Source organism: Manis javanica, chromosome 7 (genome assembly GCF_040802235.1).
Source record: "Manis javanica isolate MJ-LG chromosome 7, MJ_LKY, whole genome shotgun sequence".
Classification (NCBI taxonomy): domain Eukaryota; kingdom Metazoa; phylum Chordata; class Mammalia; order Pholidota; family Manidae; genus Manis; species Manis javanica.
Window position 1 is genome coordinate 646,296 of NC_133162.1, and position 23,756 is coordinate 670,051.

The 23,756-nt window shown below is 54.1% G+C and overlaps 1 protein-coding gene across 1 annotated transcript in view; it reads right to left on the reverse strand.

Annotated features, from left to right (window-relative positions):
* Window positions 1-14,483: 14,483 nt before the first annotated feature.
* The window catches only part of ADGRA1 (adhesion G protein-coupled receptor A1), a 32,390-nt gene continuing 23,117 nt past the window's right edge, over window positions 14,484-23,756 (reverse strand). The window contains exons 6-7 of the mRNA XM_017657678.3: window positions 18,040-18,138; window positions 14,484-17,219 (exon numbers count right to left, since the gene is read on the reverse strand). Of these exons, the coding sequence (XP_017513167.3) occupies window positions 16,019-17,219; window positions 18,040-18,138 (1,300 nt within the window). The 3' untranslated portion in view covers window positions 14,484-16,018. The remainder of the gene's footprint in view (window positions 17,220-18,039; window positions 18,139-23,756) is intronic.

Genomic DNA, 23,756 nt, shown 5'->3' on the forward strand with positions numbered 1-23,756 from the left:
GCTCTCCCTGTAGGGGCACTGGGGCCTGGAGAGTAGGTGCCCTATACCCCTGTAATCTGTTGGCAGAGGCTGGCACTTGGGTCCCATTTCCACCCTTAGAACCAGCGTCTCCCTTCGCACCACCTGCTGGGGGTCCTGCTCAGGCTCCTTTCGCATCCAGCCTCTGACCTGCCTCTGATGTCTGTGCCCAGGCCCCTGAGCGCGTCCTCTCTGTGGAAATAGCATGACTTCTGTGGTTCCCTCGGGGTCCAGCAGGCCCACTTCCTTTTACTCAAGGACACTGCGTCTGTCTGCCACCACCTTCTTGTTGAAATCCGGCATGAGTACAGCTGAGTTACAGACTTGGGGCATAAGCGAACTCACCTTTCCTGAGAGGGTGCCGCTCGGGAGCCCTCGGGTTGGGACCTCCTGCATGTGCTGCCAGTGTGGTGGGCGGGCGCCGGGTCCTCGCCTGCGTTTATCTGCCTTCCCTGCCACGCGCTGCATTCTGGCCCTTCAGCATGAGCTCCTGGCTTGGCCACAGTCCCTAACGCTGGCTGTGGAGCTCACTGCCTGCCCCATTAGTGGTCCTGGCTGCCTCTGTGAACAGGCAGGTGGCTCTTGGCATGGAGCTCAGAGCCAGGTGCAGAGGCTGGGGTCCGGAACTGTGGAGCCCCCTGCTCAGAACCCAGTGACAGCGATCAGTCCGCCTCCTGGGGGGACACAGATAAAACTGTCAGCAGGTGGGGGAGCTGGCTCCACGCAAGTGGGTGTCACGGTTCCTGCAGGGCAGACACAGGGCACCAAGGAAGGGCCGTTGGGATCCTGACTGTAGGGTGTGAATCATCATGTCTGTGGAGGGGAGCAGAAGCGGGGGGCGGCCCTCGGACTTAAGTGGGGTCAGCAGGTGACAGTCCTCTCAGGCCCTCCTTCCAGTCACGACCCTGGAGGGCAGTCGCTGTCCTGTGTTTACAGAAATGATTGCTCTTTTTTTTTTTCTTTAAAAATATATTGTTGGGTCTGTATTTACAAGTGGGATTGCTGGGCTGGATTCACGCACAAGTCACACCCCCACATCCTGCACAGATGCCTAGCTCAGCAGCCTCCGCTGTGGGGGACACTTTCCCCTCAGCTTTGCCTTTTGGATGGTCTCCCATCAAGCAAGCACGTTTGATGGCTTGCAGCTCTGTTCCCCCTGGTGGGTCACGTCGGCGAGGGACAGTGCCGCTCTGTCAATCACTGCCCACGTCCATGACGAGGCTTGTTCCCCTCTCCACTTTTCTCTTTCAAGAATGGCTCAGCTGTTCTTGGCCCTTTGTATTTTCATGCACACTTTAGAATTCACTTGCTGTGTGTCTTACACATCTAGTTGGGATCTGATTGGGATGACATGGATCTACACACCCACAAATCTTTGTAATAATGAGTCTTCTAATCCACAAAATGTGTATCTTTCCCATATTCAGGTCCTCCCGCTGTTCTCTCAGTAATGTTTTGCAGTTTCCTGTGAGGATGTCTTGTGTATCTTTTATTATATTTATCGTGAACATTTGTATTTTATGGTGCTATTGTAAATTGTGTCTTTGTAAAAGTTCTGCTCTCTGTTTTATGCTGATCTATGGGAATAAAATAGGTTTTGTCAAAGGACCTTGTATCCGGGAACTTTGCTAAGACGTGGTGCTCCGTGCTTCCCGCCCGTACACGGCTTGCTCTGGCTTCCCGCTCCAGCAGTTGCGCTGCCCGAGTCACAGCTGCTTGGCGGCTCCGTTCTGTTCTGCTTTTCCTCGCTGCCCGCAGGACCCCCAGGGCCGTGTGGAATAGAAGCAGTGACCACGGTCTTCTTAGTTGGATGCCATGTGCAAGCTCGTGCCACTCACCTCAAGACAGTCCACCAAGTTGAGAGACGAGGTGCTGGGCCAGGAAAACAACTTTATTTGGAAGCCAGCCTACCAGGAAGATGGTGGACTCATGTCCCAAAGCCCCATCTTCACTCAGGGTGGACGTCAAGCTTCTTTTATGCTGGGGGAAGGGGACAGAGGGGGAGCAGGCTGGCGGTGGCTGACGGCTGCAGACTCTGGCCAGCGAGGGTGGGAGGAGGGCGGAGTAACTCCGTGTCTTTGGGGAGCTGACTCCTGCCGGCCTAGGTCTGGTCACAGTGTCACTAAAGCTCTGTGACAGGGCAATCATTATTTTCATACCAATTTTCCTGTTTCCTGCAGGAGGCACACTTTGGGTGGGGAGCTATTTGCAGAATCTCAGACCACAAGCAAATTTCCTTTTGACAATCACCAAGCCTGCGTGCAGGGCTGTGGGAGGAGCAGAAGCCTTTTCCCGTTTTTTTCCTTTTGGCCCAAAGGTTCCAGCAGCAAGGAGACAGACAGAGCAGTGGGTGGAGGTGCCACTTGTCAGGCGGGTACACGCGGAGTTCCCCACGTGAGCGGGAGGCTTTCGCGACATGAAGGGCGATTCTGAGCAGGGTTCTGCGGCTCCCCACCGAAGCTACAGTTCCCTTCTGTTGTGAATTTGCCAAGTGTTTTGTTAATACCACAAGTAGATGTTGAATTTTATCCGATGTTCTTCTGCATCTGTTAAGGTGATTGTAGGTTCTTCTCCGTTATGCTGTTTTGTTAGATCATGTCGATAAATATTTACCGCTAAGCTCATTTTGTATGCTGGGAGCAACTCCAGCAGCGATGCGCTGTCTTTTGCAGATAATGTCCTTGTTGTATCAAGGTCATGTTCCCCTCATGAACGGGTTGGGATGCGTTTGTTCTTTTTCTATTCTTGTGAAATGCACATGATTTCTTCCTGAAGCCATCTGGGCATCTGGACCTGAGGCTGTTTTTTTTTAAAGGGAAGGTTTTAAATGATAGATTCTTTAACAGTTACGTTACCAAGTCCAAGCTCATGACACTCACCCCATGACATGCCAATAAATTGATAGACAAGGTTTTGGGGCAGAGAAAGCAACTTTATTCTGAAGCTGCAGATTAAGAGGAAAGGACTCATGTCCCAAAGCCCCGTGTTCGCTCAGGGTTGATGTCAGGGTTGTTTGTCTTAGGGAAGGGGGAGCGGGAGGGGCCAAGGTTGGAGGGTGACCAGACATCTGGACATCAGCAAGGGTCTGAGGACGGCAGCGAGTCCTGCCCGGTCAGTGACTCAGGTCCACTCTGTGACGTGGGTCTGGCCCGATGCTCCTGTGAGGCCTTGCCAGTCCCGTGGTCATTTTGTGTCACCACTTTATCTCCCCCGGGGGGGGCAAGGCTCCGGTGAGGGGCTGGTCCCATCAGACTAAGTCCTGAGCAAAATCCCCTTTGGTGGTTAACAAGCCCACGTGCAGGGCTGCAGGGCTGAGCAGAAGCTTGTGACCCAAAGATTAGGCAGCGAAGGAGACAGAGACGACGTGAAGGCAGAGAGGCCAAGTTTTTCACTCAGTTGCAGTTATACACTTTTAAAGACATTTCTAGATTTTTCTTAAGTCAGTTAAGTTGTGCTTCCCTAAGGATTCTTCTTTTCATCCAACTTTTTGAGTTCACTGGCAGGAAGTCACTTAACCTCCCCTCTTTACCTCCTAGCATCTGCGGGTCTGGAGTGACACCCCCTTTAGTTCCTGACATCCGTTACCTGTAGCCCCTTTCCTTCATTCAGATTTGCCAGGCAATGTCGATGTTATTAACCTTTTAAGAAACGTATGTTTATTTTGTTAATTTATTCTCTTGTCTTAATTATTTTATTCATTCCACTTTGGAGGAGAAGTTTAGTTTACCATAATTTTTCTCATTTCTTAAGCAGATGCCTAACTGCATAATTTTCAGCCTTACTCTTTTTCAATATATTTATTTATTAAAGCTATAAATTTCCTGTGGTCACATTTTGGCATGACAAAGGGTAAATTCTTTCTAAATTGAGGTATTATTGACATATAAGTATACTGGTTTCGGGTGTACCACATAATGATTCAGTGTTTGTATTTATGGCAAAATGACCACCACAAGTCTGGGTGACAGCCGTCACCACACAGAGTCACAGATTTTTTATCCTTGTGATGAGGACTTTTAAGGTCTAATGACAAGGTTTGATATGTCATATTTTTCATTAACATTCAGGTCAAAATGTTTTCTAATTTCCATTGTGATTTATTCTTGGACCATGGTTTATTTAGACATCTGCTTCTAAATTTCCAAGCATATGGGAATTTTCTGGTTATCTCATGTCAGTGATTTCTAGCTTAAATGCATTGTGATAAGAAAATGTCTGAGAGTTTGTTCATGGTTCAGAATATGCTCCATTTTGGTATAGATTCTGTGCGTTCTCTATATGCCATTAGTTCAAACTTACTGGTCACGTGGTTTCATTTCTATATCCTTCTGATTTTGCCTGCTTGTTCTTTTAGCACTAACAAGGGTGTGTGAAAACCACTATGATTCTAATTGGTCAGTTTTTCCTTTTAGTTTTCTCCTATATATGACATATTTGTGGTTATATATACATGAAATTTCAATTGTTATATTTTATGTTGAAATGATCCTTTGCCTTTATAAAATACACTTCTTTATTTGTAGAAATACTTCTTGCCCTGAAATCCATATTACTGATATCAATGTGGTCACACCTGTTTCTCACTGTTTTCAGAACAAGCCTTTACTCACCTGTTAATTTTTCTTTATTTTATTTCATTTTTTTATTATTTTTATTTTGGTATCATTAATGTACAATCACATGAGCAACATTATGGTTACTAGACTCCCCCCATCACCAAGTCCCCCCAAACACCCATTACAGTCACTGTCCATCAGCGTAGTAAGATGCTATAGAGTCACTACTTGTCTTCCTGTGCTGTACAGCCCTCCCCGTTCCCCCCCTACATTATGTGTGCTAATCCTAATGCCCCTTTTTCCCCCCTTGCCCCTTTCTTCCCATCCATCCTCCCCAGTCCCTTTCCCTTTGGTAACCGTTAGTCCATTCTTGGGTTCTGTGAGTCTGCTGCTGTTTTGTTTCAGTTTTTGCTTTGTTCTTATACTCCACAGATGAGTGAAATCATTTGTTCCTTGTCTTTCTCCGCCTGGCTTATTTCACTGAGCATAATACCCTCCAGCTCCATCCAAGTTGTTGCAAATGGTAGGATTTGTTTTCTTCTTATGACTGAATAATATTCCATTGTGTATATGTACCACATCTTTATCCATTCATCTACTGATGGACACATAGGTTGCTTCCATTTCTTGGCTATTGTAAATAGTGCTGCGGTAAACATAGGGGTGCATCTGTCTTTTTCAAACTGGGCTGCTGTATTCTTAGGGTAAATTCCTAGAAGTGGAATTCCTGGGTCAAATGGTATTTCTATTTTGAGCTTTTTGAGGAACCTCCATACTGCTTTCCAGGGGTTGAACTAATTTACATTCCCACCAGCAGTGTAGGAGGGTTCCCCTTTCTCCGCAGCCTCGCCAACATTTGTTGTTTGTCTTTTGGATGGTGACAGTCCTTACTGGTGTGAGGTGATACCTCATTGTGGTTTTAATTTGCATTTCTCTGATAATTAGCAATGTGGAGCATCTTTTCATGTGTCTGTTGGCCATCTGAATTTCTTCTTTGGAGAACTGCCTGTTCAGCTCCTCTGCCCATTTTTTAGTTGGATTATTTGCTTTTTGTTTGTTGAGGTGTGTGAGTTCTTTATATATTTTGGATGTCAAGCCTTTATCGGATCTGTCATTTATGAATATGTTCTCCCGTACTCTAGGATACCTTTTTGTTCTATTGATGGTGTCCTTTGCTGTACAGAAGCTTTTCAGCTTGATGTAGTCCCACTTGCTCATTTTTGCTTTTGTTTCCCTTGCCCGGGAAGATATGTTCATGAAGAAGTTGCTCATGTTAATGTCCAAGAGATTTTTGCCTATGTTTTTTTCTAAGAGTTTTATGGTTTCATGACTTACATTCAGGTCTTTGATCCATTTTGAGTTTACTTTTGTGCACGGGGTTAGACAATGATCCAGTTTCATTCTCCTACTTGTAGCTGTCCAGTTTTGCCAGCACCATCTGTTGAAGAGACTGTCATTTCCCCATTGTATGTCCATGGCTCCTTTATCGTATATTAATTAACCACATATGTTTGGGTTAATGTTTGGAGTCTCTAGTCTGTTCCACTGGTCTGTGGCTCTGTTCTTGTGCCAGTACCAAACTGTCTTGATTACTGTGGCTTTGTAGTAGAGCTTGAAGTTGGGGAGCGAGATCCCCCCTACTTTATTCTTCCTTCTCAGGATTGCTTTGGCTATTCAGGGTCTTTTGTGGTTCCATATGAATTTTAAAACTATTTGCTCTAGTTCATTGAAGAATGCTGTAGGTATTTTGATAGGGATTGCATTGAATCTGTAGATTGCTTTGGGCAGGATGGCCATTTTGACGATATTAATTCTTCCTACTCAAGAGCATGGGATGAACTTCCACTTGTTAGTGACCTCTTTAATTTCTCTTAAGAATGTCTTGTAGGTTTCAGGGTATAGGTCTTTCACTTCCTTGGTTAGGTTTATTCCTAGGTGTTTTATTCTTTTTGATGCAATTGTGAATGGAATTGTTTTCCTGATTTCTCTTTCTGCTAGTTCATCGTTAAGTATATAGGAATGCAACAGATTTCTGTGTATTAATTTTGTATCATGCAACTTTGTTGAATTCAGATATTAGTTCTATAGTTTTGGAGTGGAGTCTTTAGGGTTTTTTATGTACAACATCATGTCATCTGCAAATAGTGACAGTTTAACTTCTTCTTTACCAATCTGGATTCCTTGTATTTCTTTGTTTTGTCTGATTGCTGTGGCTCGGACTTCCAGGACTATGTTGAATAAAAGTGGGGAGAATGGGCATCCTTGCCTTGTTCCCAATCACCTGTTAATTTTTAACCTTTCTATAACCTTATATTTAAGTTGCATGTCCTGTAAATGTTACATATATGGATATAAAGATATAATAAAACCCAGTGTGATGAGAAGACAAATAGGGACTCTGTGACATCTTGTTACACTAATGGATGATGACTGTGATGGGATCTGGGGGTGACTCGATAGTATGGGTGAATGTAGTAACCACATTGTTTTTCTTGTGAAACCTTCATAAGATTGTGTATCAATGATACCTTAATAATAAAAAAAACCCAGTGTGACAATTTTTGTATTTGAATTGGAGCATTTAGTCCATTTATATTTAGTCTAATTACTGACTTTTGCATTGAATCTACCGTGTGTGTGTTAACTTGGTTAATAAATACAATTTTTTCCACTTGCTCTATGTTCCTTTTTCTCTCTCCTGCCTTTTTTTGTCTTGTTTCTTGTCTCTCCTCCATCTATTCTTTTATTATTTCATCTTCCTCTATGTTAGGAGGTTTGTAGAGCTTCTGGAATCCATGGTTTGTATTTTTTAGATCAGTTTTGGTAAGTTCTCGGCCATTATTTCTTTAGGTACTACTTCAGACTTCACTCCCTCTCTCTCTCCCTCTCTCTCTGTCTCCATTCCAAGACTCCAATTACATACATGATAGATCTTTGCAAACTATCCTGTATGTCTTAACCCCTCTTCTGTTTTTTTTTCTTTTTCTTTTAATGTTTTGTTCTGGATGTTTTCAGATGGTATATCTTTCAGTTCATAATTTCCCTCTTTAGCTGTATCTGATCTACCATTAAACTCATTCATTGAACCCATTCTTTCAGTTATTTTTTTCCAGGTCTAGACCTTATTTATATTAATTTTTTAAAATGGTTTTTGGTTCTCTGCTAAAATTCTCAACTTTATCTTTTACGTCCTTGAGCTTGGGAAGCAGGTTAAGCAGGTTATTTTAATGTGTGTGTCTGATCCTTCCATTGGCTGGGAATCTTTGTCTTTTGTTCTACTGATTTTTACTTATGTGGTCTTTTTCTTTGGGTGCCTGGTTATTTAAACTTATGTGCCAGTTGTTATATTTACAAGGGTATTCTTGGAAATACTTTGAGGCCTAGAGCAACCTTTGTCCCTTTGGCACTGTTTATGCTAAATATTTGAAAGTAAGCTCTAGACATAACTACAAAACATAAATTATGCAGTACACAGGCATACCTTGTTTTATTGTGCTTTGAGGACATTGCTTTTTTTTTTCTTTACAAATTGAAGGTTTGCAGCAACCCTGTGTTAAGCACATTTATTGGCACCATTTTTCCAAGAGCATTTGCTCACTTTGTGTTTGCATCACATTTTGGTAATTCAACATTTCAAATTTTTCATTATTGCTTTCTTGGTTTTGGTGTTATGTGATAATGGTTATGACTCACTGAAAGCTCAGAGGATGCTCTGCATTTTTTAACAATAAAGTGTTTTAAAATTAAAATGTGTATGTTGTTCTTAGATATAATGCTGTTGCACATATAACAGACTACAGTATAGTGTAAACATAACCTTTATATGCACCAGGACACCAAGAAGCTCATTGCCTCACTTTGCTGTGAGAGTCACTCTGTTGAGGTGGTCTGGAACCAGCCCTGCAGTATCCCCAAGGTTTTCTGTCTTAAAGATTGACAGGCTCTTTGCAGAAACAGCAAGCACTTTAGGGGCCAGGGCTGGGGGTGTGCAGGTCACAGTTAAAACAGGTGGTCAGGGAGGGGCTCAGGGAGGTCACACTTGGCTGGCATCTGGAGGGGGTGGAGTGATCACGCAGACACCTGGGGAAAGGGGGCAGCCGGTGCCAAGGCCTGGAGGGGCACATGTGGGCAGGGAAAGAGCAAGGAGGCAAGAGCCATCAGGGGTGAGAAGAGATGCCATCTGAGTGGTGGCAGAAGCTTGCAGTGCGTCAGGAGAATGGGTGTCAGTGTGTATTCCCTAAGATTTGTCACAATAATAAATGGTTTAAAGCAGCAGAAATTTATTCTTGAAGAGCTCTGGAGGCGGGGATCTGAAATCACAGCCGTAGCAGGACCATGCTGCAGGGTGGCTCCCTCCGGGAACCCTGGGAGGGGCTGTCCCACGCAGTCTCCGGCTTCTGGTGGGGGCCGGATGCTTGGAGATGCCGGTTCATGGACACATCACTCCATCCTCGGCCTCCTCCGCTACACGGCCCGCTCTGTGTGTCTGTGTTCAAATTTCTCTCTTTCTATAAAGACTCTAGTCATACTGGATTACACCTGCAAAGACTTTACTTCCAAAAAGGTCACATGCACGGGTGCCTGGAATTAGGATTTCGACATATCTTTGCGTGACGCCAATTCCACCTGAACAGTGTCCTTGCAGGGAGTCCTGCAGCCATGAAGAAGCTGCCAGTGCTCCAGAGCCCATTCACTGGCCTGTGGGCTCTGCGGGGGCCGAGGGCAGCTCGCTGGAGTGTGGTGCTGAGCTCGTGCCCGGCGGTGGCAGGTCCCTGGGTGGCCGGTGTGCGGTGCAGCCCTCCTCGCTGCTTGAGGTGGCTGTGCGCATCTGTTCCTGTCGCTGCCGCTCTAAAAGCTTCCCTGCGTTGAGGCTGATGCCGGGGTTCTAGTTCATGGAGTTGAAGAAGGAACTTCACAAACGCTCAAGGTAGGCAAGCAGGAAAAAAAGGTTTTTTATTTAGAGAAAGCCGTAGTACAGAACTCTCAGTGCATGCTGGGAGGGGCAAGAGTGCCCGTGTTTGCGCTGGGTCTAGGGGCATGCGTCTCAGACTTAGCTGAGTTGTCTAATTTCTATTGGTTCCCGCTGGAATGCTGTTCCTTGTTTTAACCGATCTTACTGAAAGTTTTCTGTATTTCCAGATTTGGCATGCTGCTGCCACCCTTACTGCTAGCAAAAAAATAAAAAAACACTAAAAAGCCCAAGGGTGTTCTCCACAGGCATCCTGCTCTTGTGCATGCCCGAGACCCTCAGGAAGCGCCTTGCTTTTGTTCTTTCCCAGGGCCCCTTATCCTGTCCTAACTAGACAGGGGCTGCCTCTGTCTGCTCCCTGCCTCAAGGCCATGTGCAGCGCCCCTCCTGGAGCAGGCAGGAGCCTTCCCTGGGGGGCTCCTGGCTGAGGAGCACTTATTCCTGGGAAAGAGGACTGGGACCGGTGCAGGTCCAGCTTCGTGCAGTTACTAGGCAGATGTTTGCATAGTGTTTACCTGGCAGCCAGGTGGACCTTCCTGTTCAGCTCAGCTGGTTCCTACGACAGGCTCGGGTCGGTGGAGCTCCTGGGCCCACCAGCCCACCTGCCTCCAGCACCTCGGCTGTTCCCACGCTGGCTGCCTCTGTGCCAATCGCAGGTTTAATGACGGAGGACCCATGGCCTGTTTCCTTGTCTTCACTGCACTCGGTTGGTGCATGATTTACGCCAAGGACAAGTGCTGGCGTGGGCAGCACAGGCCTGACTGGCGTCCAGCCCCCGAGCTCAGCAGGTGAGGCCTCCTGCTGCCCAGTAAACAGCAGGCGGAGTCATGAGTGCTGCCTGGGGGCTCCCCACCCGTCCCTGCTTTCCTGTTGGCATCTCTTCCCCATCCCTTCAAGGCCTGGGATTCTCTGTAATTAAAAATCCATCACTGCTCAGCATGGGTTTTGGGGTGCATTTGGAGGGCCCCTTCTCTGCAGCTGGAGTTGGCTGACACTTCCGTCCTGGGCCTGTGAGCAGGACAACGCCTGCAGGCCTGTGAGCTAGCTGCTCCTTCATTCCTTCTTTCTATGCCTGGAGCCGCTTTTATGGGTGATGGGGACTCCCTCTCCAGTGCAGGGGCAATTGTCACTTGCCATCACAAGGCAGCCGTTCATCAGACACCAGGGGCAGGTGTCTTTCTTGGCCTTCAGGCTAATACTAATCCATTATAAACATGGTTGATATTTAAAAACAAATTTCCAGAATAAATTCACTGAAGTGCTGTTTGACCAAGATGTTGCCAGGAGATTGTTGGCCATGCTGTCCCCCAATGCATGAAGAGCAAAATCGATTTTATATTGTAGGTCACTACAAATAAAATGCTAAGATGCTATCATCTTTCCTGGATGGATGCACGTCTCTAGGAAACAGTAGAATACTCCATTTCGTTCCCTCCAGTGGATACATTTCTCAGGAAAACACGAAGTGGTTGGACACTCAGACACATACATGCTTGTGTTCCCTCTTTGCTCTGCTCCGTGACGTACGGGACACGAGGAGCCGCATGGAACCCAGCCTGGGGCCCCAGGAGGAGCAGAAACACGGCTTCCCCTCTGCTCCAAAAGCCATGCAGGCCCTTCCTTTGGCCGGGGGTCCGTGAAGCCCCAAAGTTTCTGCAGGCCGCGGCTTTGGCCACGTTTGCAGGGAGCCCTGGGTTACCAGACTGAGCTCCCGGGCTTCTCGGGGTACCCTCGCCGCCGGGGGACAAGGGCCCCTGTTTCTGCGCCCTTGCGGGCTGGCTGCTCCTCGTCCCCGGGGCGGGCGCTCAGCCTCATTCATCCGAGCCTCGCGGCGGCGGGAGGCGCCTCTCCGTTTGCCGGCTCCCTCCGCTGGGTGCCCCCCTCCAGTCCGCGGGTGCGCTCTTCAGGGTGGTCTGCAATTTCTGGGACCTCCTCAGAAGCCGCTGTCCACAGGCGTCAGGACACCAGGCCCCGTGGGGCCCGAGGGAACCCGCCTTGCCCGCCCCGCCCTGTCTCCCCGAGTCTGCCTGGGGGTCTTCAGAGGCTCCGCCCGAGGGCTCCCCCCGCCCCCCAAGGCGGCTCCGGACGGAGGCTCCTCCTGCTCCCCAACCCGGAGCTCCGGCCGACGGGGTGGGCGTCGCGGATCTCGGGTCGCTGGATTCCCCGCAGCCCCCAGGTGTAAGCGCGTCAGGCGGGAGCGGGGCCGAGGAGGGGTGCGGCAGGGTCCCCGAGAGGGCGGCACGAGCGACGCAGGGGCCCTGGGCGACGGGCGACAGGTCCCTGTGCGCGGGCAGCCGCGGACGCCCCGGGCCCGCCTCGGCGCTGCTCCCGGGAGCGCTTGCGCAGTGAGACGCCGGCCCGAGTGGCTCCGGGGTGCTGGGACCTTGCCACGTCCTGACTCTGTGGCCCTGGGCAGGTCACCCGGCCTCTCTGAGCCTGGCATTCGACAGGTGGCCAGCGGGGGCGCCGGGCGTGTGCTGGGTGGAGGGCACCTGCTTGCCAAGGAGGACCCCCAGGTGCTCGCAGAGGCTGGTTCCCAGAGCGCCGGGGGTGCCTCGTCACTGGGGTTGTAAGGCTCAGGGGCCCCGGGGAGAGGGTCCTACCCGGTTGGCACCTGGGCTTTCTTGGTTGGTCCTGAGTTGGAAGTTGGGCACAGAGGACAAAATTCCAGATGCTGTGAGTCACTGAGCAAGGCCTGGGGTGCTGGTCGCATGCCCCAGCTGCAGCGCTGCCCCGAGGGGCTGTATGGCTCTGCGCTCCGGGCGCTCAGCTTCCCTGGTGTCGTCTTTGGCCACTGGCCACTCCCGTGTTCGGAGCCTAGGACAGGGCCACCGGGAGAGAGCAGCGGCCAGGCCTTGAGGGACCGCCTGAGCGTGTGCATCTCTGTTACAGGCCCCTGTCCAGTGGGCTGAGGCCAGCGGGCACACGGCTTGGTGTCAGCCTAGGAGTGTTCAGCTCCCCCTGCGTTTACCAGGCTCCTAATTGTGGCCCATTTGCTCAGCACAGGGCTTAGAAGGAGGTCAGGATGGGTGGGCTGGGCCCAGGGTTAGAGGAGTAGGGCCTCCTAAAGGGGACCCTCACCCGGGATGGGCCTTCAGGGCCAGCTGACCACGCTGGGCTCATGACCAGTCGCCCTGTGACCTGTGGATGACTCACTGCAGAGCCCTCCTGTTGCACAGCCTGTGGGGCATGCAGACCCTGCCCGCAGAACAGCTGCAGGGGCCCCTGTGCCCAGGTGTAACTGCAGTGTTCCTCCCAGGGTCCCTGGCCTGCGGCCCCTGCATTTGCAGCTGGCCCAGCGAGTGTCTGCATCTTGTCCAGGCCCTAGCCTGAGCCGGTTCTCCGTGGGGCTGGAACTTTCCAGGACTGGGCCAGGCCATGGGGCTCTTGGATGCCAAGCGGTGGCACCATTTAGCCAGGGTGGGCCCCTGGGGTGAGTGTGGGATGGGCCTGGGGTGATGCTGTCTGGCCTCAAGGGACCTCTCAGCCCTGTGTTTCCTCCGAAAACCAGCTCTCCTGAGGTTGTGGACACTGGAGACTGTGTCCTCATAGCTGCCTGATGTCACCCTACAGCAGGGCAGAGATCTGGGAGGCCAGGGATATGACACTTGAGCTGTTCCAGGGGGCCCGCTGAGGGCGGCTAACAGCTCACAGGTCCTGGCTCTCACCCAGTCCTGAGACCAGCAGTACCCTCCTCCCCATCCCAAGTAACCCGAGGGTCACAGGGCAGGGGCAGGGTTGTAGTTACACCTGGGTACAGAGTAGGGATTGGTGCAGCCCTGCTGAAGCCACCAAGTTTGTGTGTGGTCTGGACACACTAATGCCTCCCAGGGTCCCTGGCCTGGTGGAGGGCAGACCTCTCCCGGCTGCAGTGCAGCCCGGCAGAGAGCCTGGCATGTCGGGGAGCTCCCAGGGCAGCAGCCTTTGTGGGTGGGATTCCTACCCAGAGGCCCTACCCCAGAGGCTGCTCCTGGGCCTGCCCTGCCCCTCCACCCCAGCCTGACATTCACACCCTTCTGAGCTCTTGTCCCAAGGTGGGGATCCTGGGGGCCCAGGGGACTCCTGGACCATTTATGTCTTACAGAGTCCTGGCCAGGCAGGCAGGACATGGGGTGATGGGGTGAGAGGCAGGGCTGGTGGGCCCGACTCTGATCGGGCTCCCTTCCAACAGTGCAGGCAGTGCTAAGGCCAACAGACCCCATGGGGCTCCTGGGGTGGGGGTGGCTTATTCAGCGGTGGTGCTGTGGGCTTCTTGCAGTCGAGATGTTGGGCAGAGGGGCCCTTAATGTAACCTCTGGGCACCAGTGCTCCGTGCAGAGTGTTGGCCACGCCTGGAATGAGGCTGTGCCCAGGGTCACAGCTGCAGTGCGCTGCCTGAGGCTCTGCTGGGCAGATGCCAGCACAGTGCCTGGACTGACCACGGCCTCCTTGGCCCGAACCACTGGAGCGAAGGCTGTTCAACCTGTGGGTTTTGCCCTCTGCAGCTGATTAGTCAGCTCTGCACCCATGTGGCCCCTACGCTCCAACCTGGAGGGTTACACGGGGCACATCAAGGCGTTGGCAGGAGTGGTACACACGCTCTGCAAAGGGCGTGCACACACACACATGCACATGTACTCCAACTTAGTGCACACCCACACTCAACACACAGCACTCACGCATGCTTGTCTACACACACTCAGAATCCCTACAGTCTCAGGCACACCTACAGAATGTACACCCGCACGTGCACACATGTGAGCGTGCTCATGCATGTCCTCATGCTCACACGTGACTCACACATGGGGGAAGCAGCAGCTGTTAGACCCATCGTGTGCTGCTGGGACTTGATCCATGTGCAGTGCTCCTACACGGTCATGCTTGGGCTTTTATACCCCAAAAACGTTGCATGCAGATGGAACACAGCCCGCCACTGCTCCCAGGTGGACACAGAGGCTGAATCAATGCTGAGACGCAAGGTTTAATATTTAATATGAGTTTCTTTGGTTTGAGTGATGGAAGTGCAGGCCTTGCCAGGGCAGAAAGGATGGTGGGTGCCTCCCATGGGGCTGGAGGCCAGAGAGGAGTAGCCCCACCCGCCCTGGGGCCCCAGGGCACGGAGCAGATGCCATTAACCAGCCTCACAAAGGGGGGAAAGTGTAAAATACTGTATTTGTCAGATGGTCTGCGTCTACAGCGTGTACACAGCACAGTGAGGGCCTCTGGCTTGTCTCCATGATGGAGGCCAGTGAACAGGCTGGACTGTGGGGCCGGCTGCCCATCGGGTGACCTGTGAGGACACGTGGGTGTGTGGTAGACCCAGGACACTGAGGTCACACCACCACCATCAGGCTTATGTGAGTCCGGAAAGTGTGGCTGCTTGTGCTCAGATACTGAGCATCAGCCCTGGGGACCCCCGACACCCTTCTCCTCCTGGGTGGGTGCCAGGAAGGCCAGGCCCCTGCGCCCAGGGCAGAGCACCCACCAGTCTGTGTGGATGGCTCTGCAGCCCAGGAAGCCTGGTGTTCGGGCTGTGTGCAGTGCGGTGTGTGGGTGCCTGTGTGCAGATGTGACACACGTGTGCATGCATGTAGCATGTGCACACACGTGCGTGGTGTGGTGTGCATGTTTCTGCACATGTGCCGCAGACCTGGGAGGCGGGGTGGGCCGTGCAGTCTCATGCATGCATTCCTCCAGGAGCCTAGACCTCTGCCCCAGGGGTCTGGGCCTTCCTGTGGACATGCCACCTGCTTTCATGGAAGGCATGCCGTCCTGACTCAGGGCTTTGTGCCCAAATGTCCACGGGGATGCCAGCCCCCTCTTTTGTTGTCCCCGAACCCTCATGTCAGGGGATCCAGTCCTGACAGTGGCTGGCTTTGGACATTAAGTCTCCGTTGAAAGACATTTGGGTCTTTCCAGAGGCTGGGCCCTTGGAGACCCTGTCAGCCCCTAGTCACGGCTGTTCCCCCCTCCTTCATGCTCCTAGATGGTGGCTGCATCCTTAGCACCCTTAGCTCTCAGGCCTGGGGGGCCGGGGCTGCAGGTGGAGACCCTGTCGTGGGTCCCCGTGTCTCAGACACAGAGATGGTGGAGGGGACGCCCAGATCAGAGCGCCCTGGACTGGCCAGCAGACTGCCACCTGAGGAACAAAACTTAACAAAATGTACACTTGAAACACTAGGACCTTGGGAGGTGTGTGCTGTGGCCAGGTGGGTGTCCCCGGGTAGAAGCCCTGCTCTGGTCCTGGGTGGCCCTGGGGCAGGGGGTAGGGGGACCGGGCGCCATGGTGACTGTGATGTGGATGGCTTACCGACCTTGTCTGACCTTAGGATTTGCCAACACATGTGGCCTAACGCGTCTCCTGCTTGGGGCCTTCACGTGGGGCCAGGGGGTGTGAGCCGCCTCCGAGTCTCGGTGCTCGGTGACCAGCTGGCCTCGTGCGGCAGACGCTCTCTGCTCTGAGGCGAGTCCTGGGGTGGTGGCCAGCAGTCGCCAGCTATACAGTGGTCTCGTTCTTCCAGGGCCCTGTTCGGATGCTGTAGGGCACGGCCTCACATGTGCTGCCCTTGAGCAGTCCGTTCTGGCCAGGGCCACTGAAGGGCAGGGACTGTGTCCTCCCGAGCATCTCAAAGTGGGCAGGGCCCAGGGCCACTTCCCTGCTGGGTGGTGGGGGACAGCCATAGAGCGTGGAGCTGGCCTCACCGCCCTCAGGCTGGCTGACCAAGGGGAAGGGGTCACTCTGGGCACAGCAGGCCAGCGTGTGCACCCCCACTGGGCCCTCAAGCGAGCTGGGGGGACTGTCTGTGCGTGAGCTGTGGGGGCTGCCGTCCAGGCTGGATGGGATATGGTAGGCATACTCCTGCTCGGCCGTGGCTGCCCGGTGCCGGCTGAAGTAGTGAGGCTTGGCTCTGCCCTGCAGAGCCCCGTGGAGGTGTGGGTCGCGTGCGAAGGCGTCCTCCTCATGTACATGGATGTGGGCTGTGCCCTCCATCAGCTGCTCGCAGTGCATCTTGGCGCAGCACGGTGTGGTCGGTGGCAGGCAGCTGATGTGGCTCTGGGCGGCCTGGAGGTTGGTCATCTTGCAGTGGCTGGTGGGCAGGTGGCCAAAGCCCCACAGTTTGCCGGGACATGGTGAGTCCCGCAGGCAGGCCGCGTGTCCCAGCGCGTCCCCATTGGCGTCGAGCATGGGGTGGGCACTGAGCTCCGTGGCCCGGGTGTGCCCGCGGGAGGGGCAGCACGACCACCAGCACTGCCACACATCGTCCCTCTTGGCACAGTGGTGGATGAGCACGAAGAGGCCCAGCGTCACGCAGAAGGCGCCGTACAGGCAGCTGAAGACCATGTCCAGGAACGGGCCCTGCGACACGGCCAGGGCCCCGAAGGCCCAGGTGGCCGTAAACAGGAGCAGCGTGAAGGTGGCAGCCCGCAGCTGGGCCTTGAGCGAGTGCTCGTTCTGCAGCAGCGAGGCACCCAGGGGGCTGCTGGCGGGCAGCTTGCCCGGCCCGGCTGGGGGGCTGGGGCCCGCCTCGGGCTCCGCCAGCCGCCGCTCCTCCGCCCGCTCGCTGAGCTCGTACCTGCGCTCGGGGTGGCGCTGCAGCTGGACGTAGGCGCCGAGGAAGTGCAGGCAGGTGACCAGGGTGATGAAGGCCGTCGGCCCATAGAATGCGCCCAGGCTGGGCTCCCAGGCCATCCAGCAGCTGCGGGACAACAGGTGTCAGAGGGGTCTCTGGGGGCAGGTGCTCGGCCAGCCCCAGCTCCACGCCCTCCTGGGCTCACGGGATGGGGCTGTTTTCCATGGTGGGTGCATGCAGCTGTGTGGTGAGGACAGCCCTGGGGCGGCAGAGGGGCGCAGGGCAGAGCCGGTCGCCCTGCAGCCTCGGGGTGCTGGACAGCGTGCATGGGTTTCTGGAGTGGGCGCCTGGGCGGGACCAGGCCTGTGCTCGGGCCGCGTGCTGGCCTTTGCTGCTGCCTCCCCTCCTCAGCAGGACCGTGGCCAGGGACCCAGCACCAGAGCCTGACTCCCAGGTCTCTGTGGGGCTTGGCCTTTCTTTCGGGGGCGACTGAGGGAGGAGAGAGGACTGTGGGGGGCTGGGGGCAGGGCTTGGCTCAAGGGTCCTGAGGGTCTGCTGCAGGCTGGCGGTGACCTGTCCCTCTGCACGGCTGGCGTCTGCACTTGCGCCAGCCTCGTCAGGCCCACTCTACCCTTGTTTGTCCTGTGGACCCTTCCTGACTCAGGAAAACCAGCCGTGGTGCCCATGAAGAGGCCAGGAAGGAGACCAAGTCTGAGAGAGGAGGCCAGCCTAGGGGACCAGGCCTCACTGCTCTCACTGTCGGCTTGGGGATGCCTAGGGACGGTCACTGGGTGGCTCCTGGACCCCTGCCCCCGACAGGTCTCAGCTGCTCCAGTCTATCCTCTAAGAGTGGCTGTGATGGGCAGAGGGTGGCACCGCCAGCAAGGGTCTGGGCATGGGGAAGCCCTGGGGGTGGCCAGGAGCCCCCTTGGCACCCGGTACTCACTATGCTGAGTCCTCATCCTGCGCCCCGTAATTCCCGATGTCCGTGGCGGCTGTGACCCCACAGATGATGAAAGGAACGCCTCCACAGATGAGGTAGGACCTGTCGGGAGCAGAAGTTGCTTGCTGCCCTTTGAGACCCACCAGGGTCCCAAAGACGGCACCATCTTTATAGCATTTGGGGGACCAAGGAGCACCCCCCGCAGCTGCCCTGCTGGTCCTCTCCACCCTGGGTCCCACTCTGCAGGCCCCACACGAAGGGCAGGCGGGGCTTCATACAGCAAGAGTGACCAGAGCAGCACAAGGCCCTGGGTGGATGTGGATGGCTGAGGACAGGGCATTGGGGCCACTTGCCCAGGGGACAGGATGCCAGCTGGGACACTGGCCCAGGCCCCCTCTGGGTGGAGGGGCTCGTCCTGCTGGGCACTGGCAGCTCTCCGCTGAGCTTCCCTCTGGGTCATGCCTTTCAGGCGGGCTGTGTTTAGAAGCTGGGGTTTGCCTGGCTGCTGGGGGCAGGAGCAGATGTTGACCCCTCCTTGCCTGGGCAGCGCTGACTTCTCATGCATGCGGCCTCAGCCAATGGCTCCACCAGGAGTGTCCTTGTGCCGGCCCACTGATGCGGGGACCAGGAGCCGTCAAGAGAATGTGCCACATCCAGTCGGCTGGGGATGGGCACTGGGGGTGGGGGTGGGGGCTGGGCGGTGGGCTCTGAGGGGTGGGTGCCTAGCAGCCTCTCAGGGGGTTGGGAGGGGGTTGCCGTCCTCCAGGACGCTGTGGTCAACACCACGGCTCCACGTCCCCAGTGGGGAATGAGAAGGGCCCAGGTGTGCAGGAGGGAGTGGGATGACCTTGCTGCGGTCACTCCCGGTGACCCCTGGGGCTCTGTGCCTCCCTTAATTGTCGGGGAGAGAACATACTCTTCAAAAGAAAGGACAAAGATGTTTTCTGACAAAAATAAAAAAGAGAATTTCCTATCAGCCCACTGGGCTTGGAGAGTGGCTGGGGGGCGTCCTTGAGGCTTAGGGGCTGTTGTACGGGGCGGGGCTCAGAGGGACAAGCAAGTCCGGACGCCTGAACACTGGGGTGCATACTCAAGGTTTTGCTGTCCCTCAATTTCTTTAAAATACATGTGACTGTTTAAAGCAAGAATTTCAACACTGCTGGAGGCGCTTGTAGTGTGTGAGGGCAGTGGACACGGGTCTTCAGCCTAAGAATGGTGGTGGGCAGATGGCCCATTTGAGCTTTCTATATGTATTTTACACAAAATAGTACAATTTCCACACTAGAACAACTGTCAAGAGGCTGTGGCTTTAATTCCTATGGCAACAATGAAAAATTAATAGGCAAAAGCTAATAGATAAATTGAAATGAAATCTAAAAATTTTTAAATAATCAAAAGAAGGAAATAAAAGAATAAAGAAGGAACAGAAGAAAAAAAGAAGTGGGAACAGGTAGTGGAAACCTGAGTCCAACCACCGTGGAGCCCACCGAACATGCCCACAAAATCAGAGATGGTCAGCGCAGCGGATGGCCGAGCAGGGCCAGCGGCATGCTGTCCACTGGGCTGGACGTTCATGGACAGAGAAGGCTGTGTCAGGACTGACAGACGGACGCAAGAGGAAGAGGGGGAGGGGCATCTCGCGAGGACACCAGGGCCGGCTCACAGCTCACAGGGAGGCATCGGCCCTGCTGTGTGACGCCAAAGGCCCAAAACACGGGAAGCAAAAGTGAACAAAGTTAAAGGGAGAAACAGACACCTCCAAAGTCACAGCTGGCATTTTAACTCCCCTTTCTCGGCAACTGATGGAACCACCAGGCAAAAGTCAGCGAAGGGCCAGAACACTGGACGAGGACGCCCCTTTGCCTGGGTGACCCTTCCAGGACATCACACCCTGCAGCTGCCCACCTGGGGCATGTGGTTCATTCGTCCTGAGGGAGGGTGGGGCTCCGTAAAACAAGTCTCCAACATTTGGCAAGGATTGAAATCATACACGGTATATTCTCCTACTGCATGAAATTAGACTGGAAATTAGTAACAGAAAGATAATCATGAAACCCACAAATATCTGGAAATGAAACAACACACTTCTAAATAATTCATGTATCCAAGAAGAAATCACAAGGGAATTTAGAAAATGCTTTAAACAGGATGAGAAAGAAGATGCAACAATTCAATATTTCTGGGATGCAGCTAAAGCAGCTAAATACAGCTATGAGCACTTTTATGAGAAAAAGGGGAGGTTGGCAGCCTGGTGACCTAAGATGCCACCTCAACAAGGCAGGAAAGTGCAGAACCAAAGTGGAGAGTAACCAGAAAGGAAAAGATAAAAAAAGGAAACAAGGGATAGTGACTTCCTGAAAATATCAACAAAGTTTATGGCTGGCTAGAAAATCATGGAAAAGACAGAACACACATCCCCAGCGTCCAGGGGTGCGCCGCCATCGCCACCCCTGGGCAGGAGAGGTGAGCGTGTTACGAACAACTATGCATATGTTTCATGTACATACATGAAATAAATGAGAACTGAACATGTATGCTGAAGACTAGAAGAAGTGGATACATTCCTGGAGAAAAAACACAAATTACCAAAATTGAAATGAGAAGAATTAGGAAATCTGAATGCCCTGTATCTAGAAAAAGGATTGATTTCCATATCCACAGACATTTAAGAAGCTCCAGGCTCCTCGGTGTCACCAGTGGGCATGACCACCATCTACGGAGGTGACACCGTCTTGCACGGGGGTTTCCAGGAAACGAGGGACAGGATAGGTCCCGACCAGTCGTGAGGCGTAAGCTGAGACCAAACCCACAGGGACATTAAAAAAGTAAGGTGCCCACCTTCACGAACACAGACACCAACATCTCTAGCAGCATACTGGCAAATGTAACCTAGGACTTTATGAAAAGGAAAAACATCAGTGCCAAGCGAGATTTTCTCAGAAATACAAAGCGTGCCATTCATAAAAAGCAGCCCATGTGCTTTGTCACCAAAACACATCAAGAAACCACGACCCTTTAACAGATGCAGGAAAGCAACGGAACCTGACACACATGCGCCATAAAAAGCCGCAGCAAGCCGGGAATGCACGTCGTGTCCTCCACCTGCTAAGAGGCCCTGCCCCCAGGAGCACACCTGATGTGGGCTCTGAGTGTCCCCCAGGGTCGGGAACGAGGCCAGGGTGTCACCCTCCCAGCCCTGCTGATTGTCCTGGAGACCCCGGCGCTGTGTCCAGCAAAGGAGGGTGTCCTGAGAGGGGCCGAGCAGCCGGCCGCACAGCCGCACAGCCCGAGGACTAATGGGTGAGTGAGGGAGGGGGCGCAGCTCTTCCACGTAAACCAGTTACTTCGTACGGGAGCAGGAAACCGCAGGGAAGGAAAAGCTTTCACAAGATAAAACTGCAGTGCAGCAGATTTCTTTACAAGCTGACAATTCTGAAACGTACATGGAACCATAAGGACATGGACTACCAGAGCCTTCTGAAGAGGACTCGTGGGTCTGAGCTTGGGACCGACGTGACGCCCCAGGATCAGGACAGGATGTCCCAGGCTGGCTCTGCTCCAGCCCTGCCCACGTGCTCGCGCCCCTGTGGAGAGGACAGCCAAGGGCTGCCCCGCAGACCCCACTCTCCCTGGGTGCGGCTGGGGCCCCTTGCCTGACCAGAAAGTGCCAGGGCTCCTTTTGGCAGGCCAGAGACACCAAAACCGGTCTGCCAGGCAACACTCCCAGCCTAACGACACCACGGCGACCCATGGCCATGCACCTCCTGCCTGGACCCCTACCTGGCCAGCCTGCTGGTCTGTCCTGTGACTCCATGCTGCAGGCTCGGCTCCCTGAGAAGCCTTCTGCTCACCTGTGGAGTGGCTATCATTCCTGCACACCTGAGGTCACCCTGCTGTGCACAAAGGCAGGACCTTGCCACCGTGGACCAGCCCCTAGCACGCCGCACACCCACAGCCATCTGAGTGGGGTGTCAAGTCTCCTTCCATAGGATGCTCACCATCTGTAGGTGCACTGGGCAGGCGGGGTGGGTCCTGGATGTGCCGGGCAGCTCAGTGGCCTTATCCAAGGCTCCGAGGATGGCACGTGTCCCATGCAGCCAGCCCAGAACAGGAGTGAAGGGAAATAGGCCAGTTTACACGACACTGTCTGGTGGTCTGGCCCAGAGGCCTGAGAGAGGGTCCAGCCGAGGGCTGGATGCCAAGGGGTCATTCCCGCTGACAAGTGTTTCCCGTCTTGGCCTTTTTCTGATTGTGAACTAGGGAGAGGAACGGGGCTCATGTGCTCCCAGCACAGGACAGGAAGCAGGGCTGAGGGCCATGCCAGGCAAAGCTGCAGGGAGACATCGCTGGTTGCTTTCAATGGCTGGAGGGAAATTTCACAGAGGAGTGGGCTTGGGGAGTGGCCCGGAGTGGCCCTGGTCCAGCCGCATCCACGTCCGGTGGACACATGATGTCACTGTGGCACATCCCGCAGTGGCTCCATTCCCACATAGCCCCTCTGAACCCGCAGAAAGTCAGTTTCCACCTGAGAAAGATCCTCAGGTTCTGATCAGGGGGTTCCCTTGGCCGTCTGAAGAGGCACGTCAGCAGGTGGCATGGGAACACTGTGACAAGAATGGGCTGGGGCTTGCTCTGCTCAAGCCTGCTATCTGCAACCAGCCCCTTGGCCAAGGTGAGCCCACGGGAAGCCCCCACACTGGTCCCTCTGGCATCCCGTGGTGGGTGGAGAAAGGGGTGAACTGCTAATCGCGACACCTGGGGACAGCTTGCCCAGGAGACCCTGAGGGTCTCACCTGGGTGATTCAGCATTCTACCCCATCCTTCCCCGCTGACCAGGGACAGTCCCAGAGGGCTGGTGAGACCTCCAGCACGCCCTGCAGGGTGAAGCGGTCATGGCTTCTCCACCGCTTCTGGCCAGGACCCCCAGAGCCATCGGGACCCTCTTCCTCTGCAGGGGCGAACTTGGCCTTCCCTGAGCTGCTCCTGCTCCAGGGCACCTGCCAGCCCTGGGGACCTTGGCCGAGCTCGGCTCCCTGGTGCGGTGCAGGCTCGGTCAGCAGGGGGCGCTGGAGGCCGCAGCAGATGCCCAGGCCTGGGCAGCTGTTCTTGCTGCGGAGGCTGGTCAGCAGTGCGGGTGTGCAGGAGGCCCATGGAGCCCCACCTGGTCCGTGGCCGCCTTCTGTGGCCCCAGCAGGGCCCGTCTGCACCGGCCTCAGCATGCTTGGCTGGACACCCTCTCGGCCAGCCACCTGCCCCTGCAGCCACCCGGCTCACGTGGTCCTCAGCCCGGCCTTGGCCTCTGGTCCTCCAGGTTTCCTCCTGGGTCTGGTCCTGCTCAGGTGCCTACACGACGGTTTAGACCACAGCGAGGCCTGTCTGCTCAGGGCACCAGTTCCCACGGACCAGCCCTTGGCTGCTGCTGGACCCTCTTAGGACCACACACCCTCTGGCTTGCATCTCGGTGCCTCCCCACGGGTCTGTGGGACGCCGGGTGCTGACCTGGTTCCTTGGGGTCAGACTGGCCTCTTCTTTTGGCTGAAGTTTCTAGAAAAAATGTGTGAATCCGAATCCCAGTGAAACCCCTGCTGCTGCCCTGGTGACTCGGTGAACCAGACCGTGAGCGTCCAGGATGCACACAGGGCATGACACGCAGGTGCCCGGCAGGGAGCAAGCTGGGGACGTACTGGGTGTCCAGGCCCTTGGGCACCATGGACAGTGAG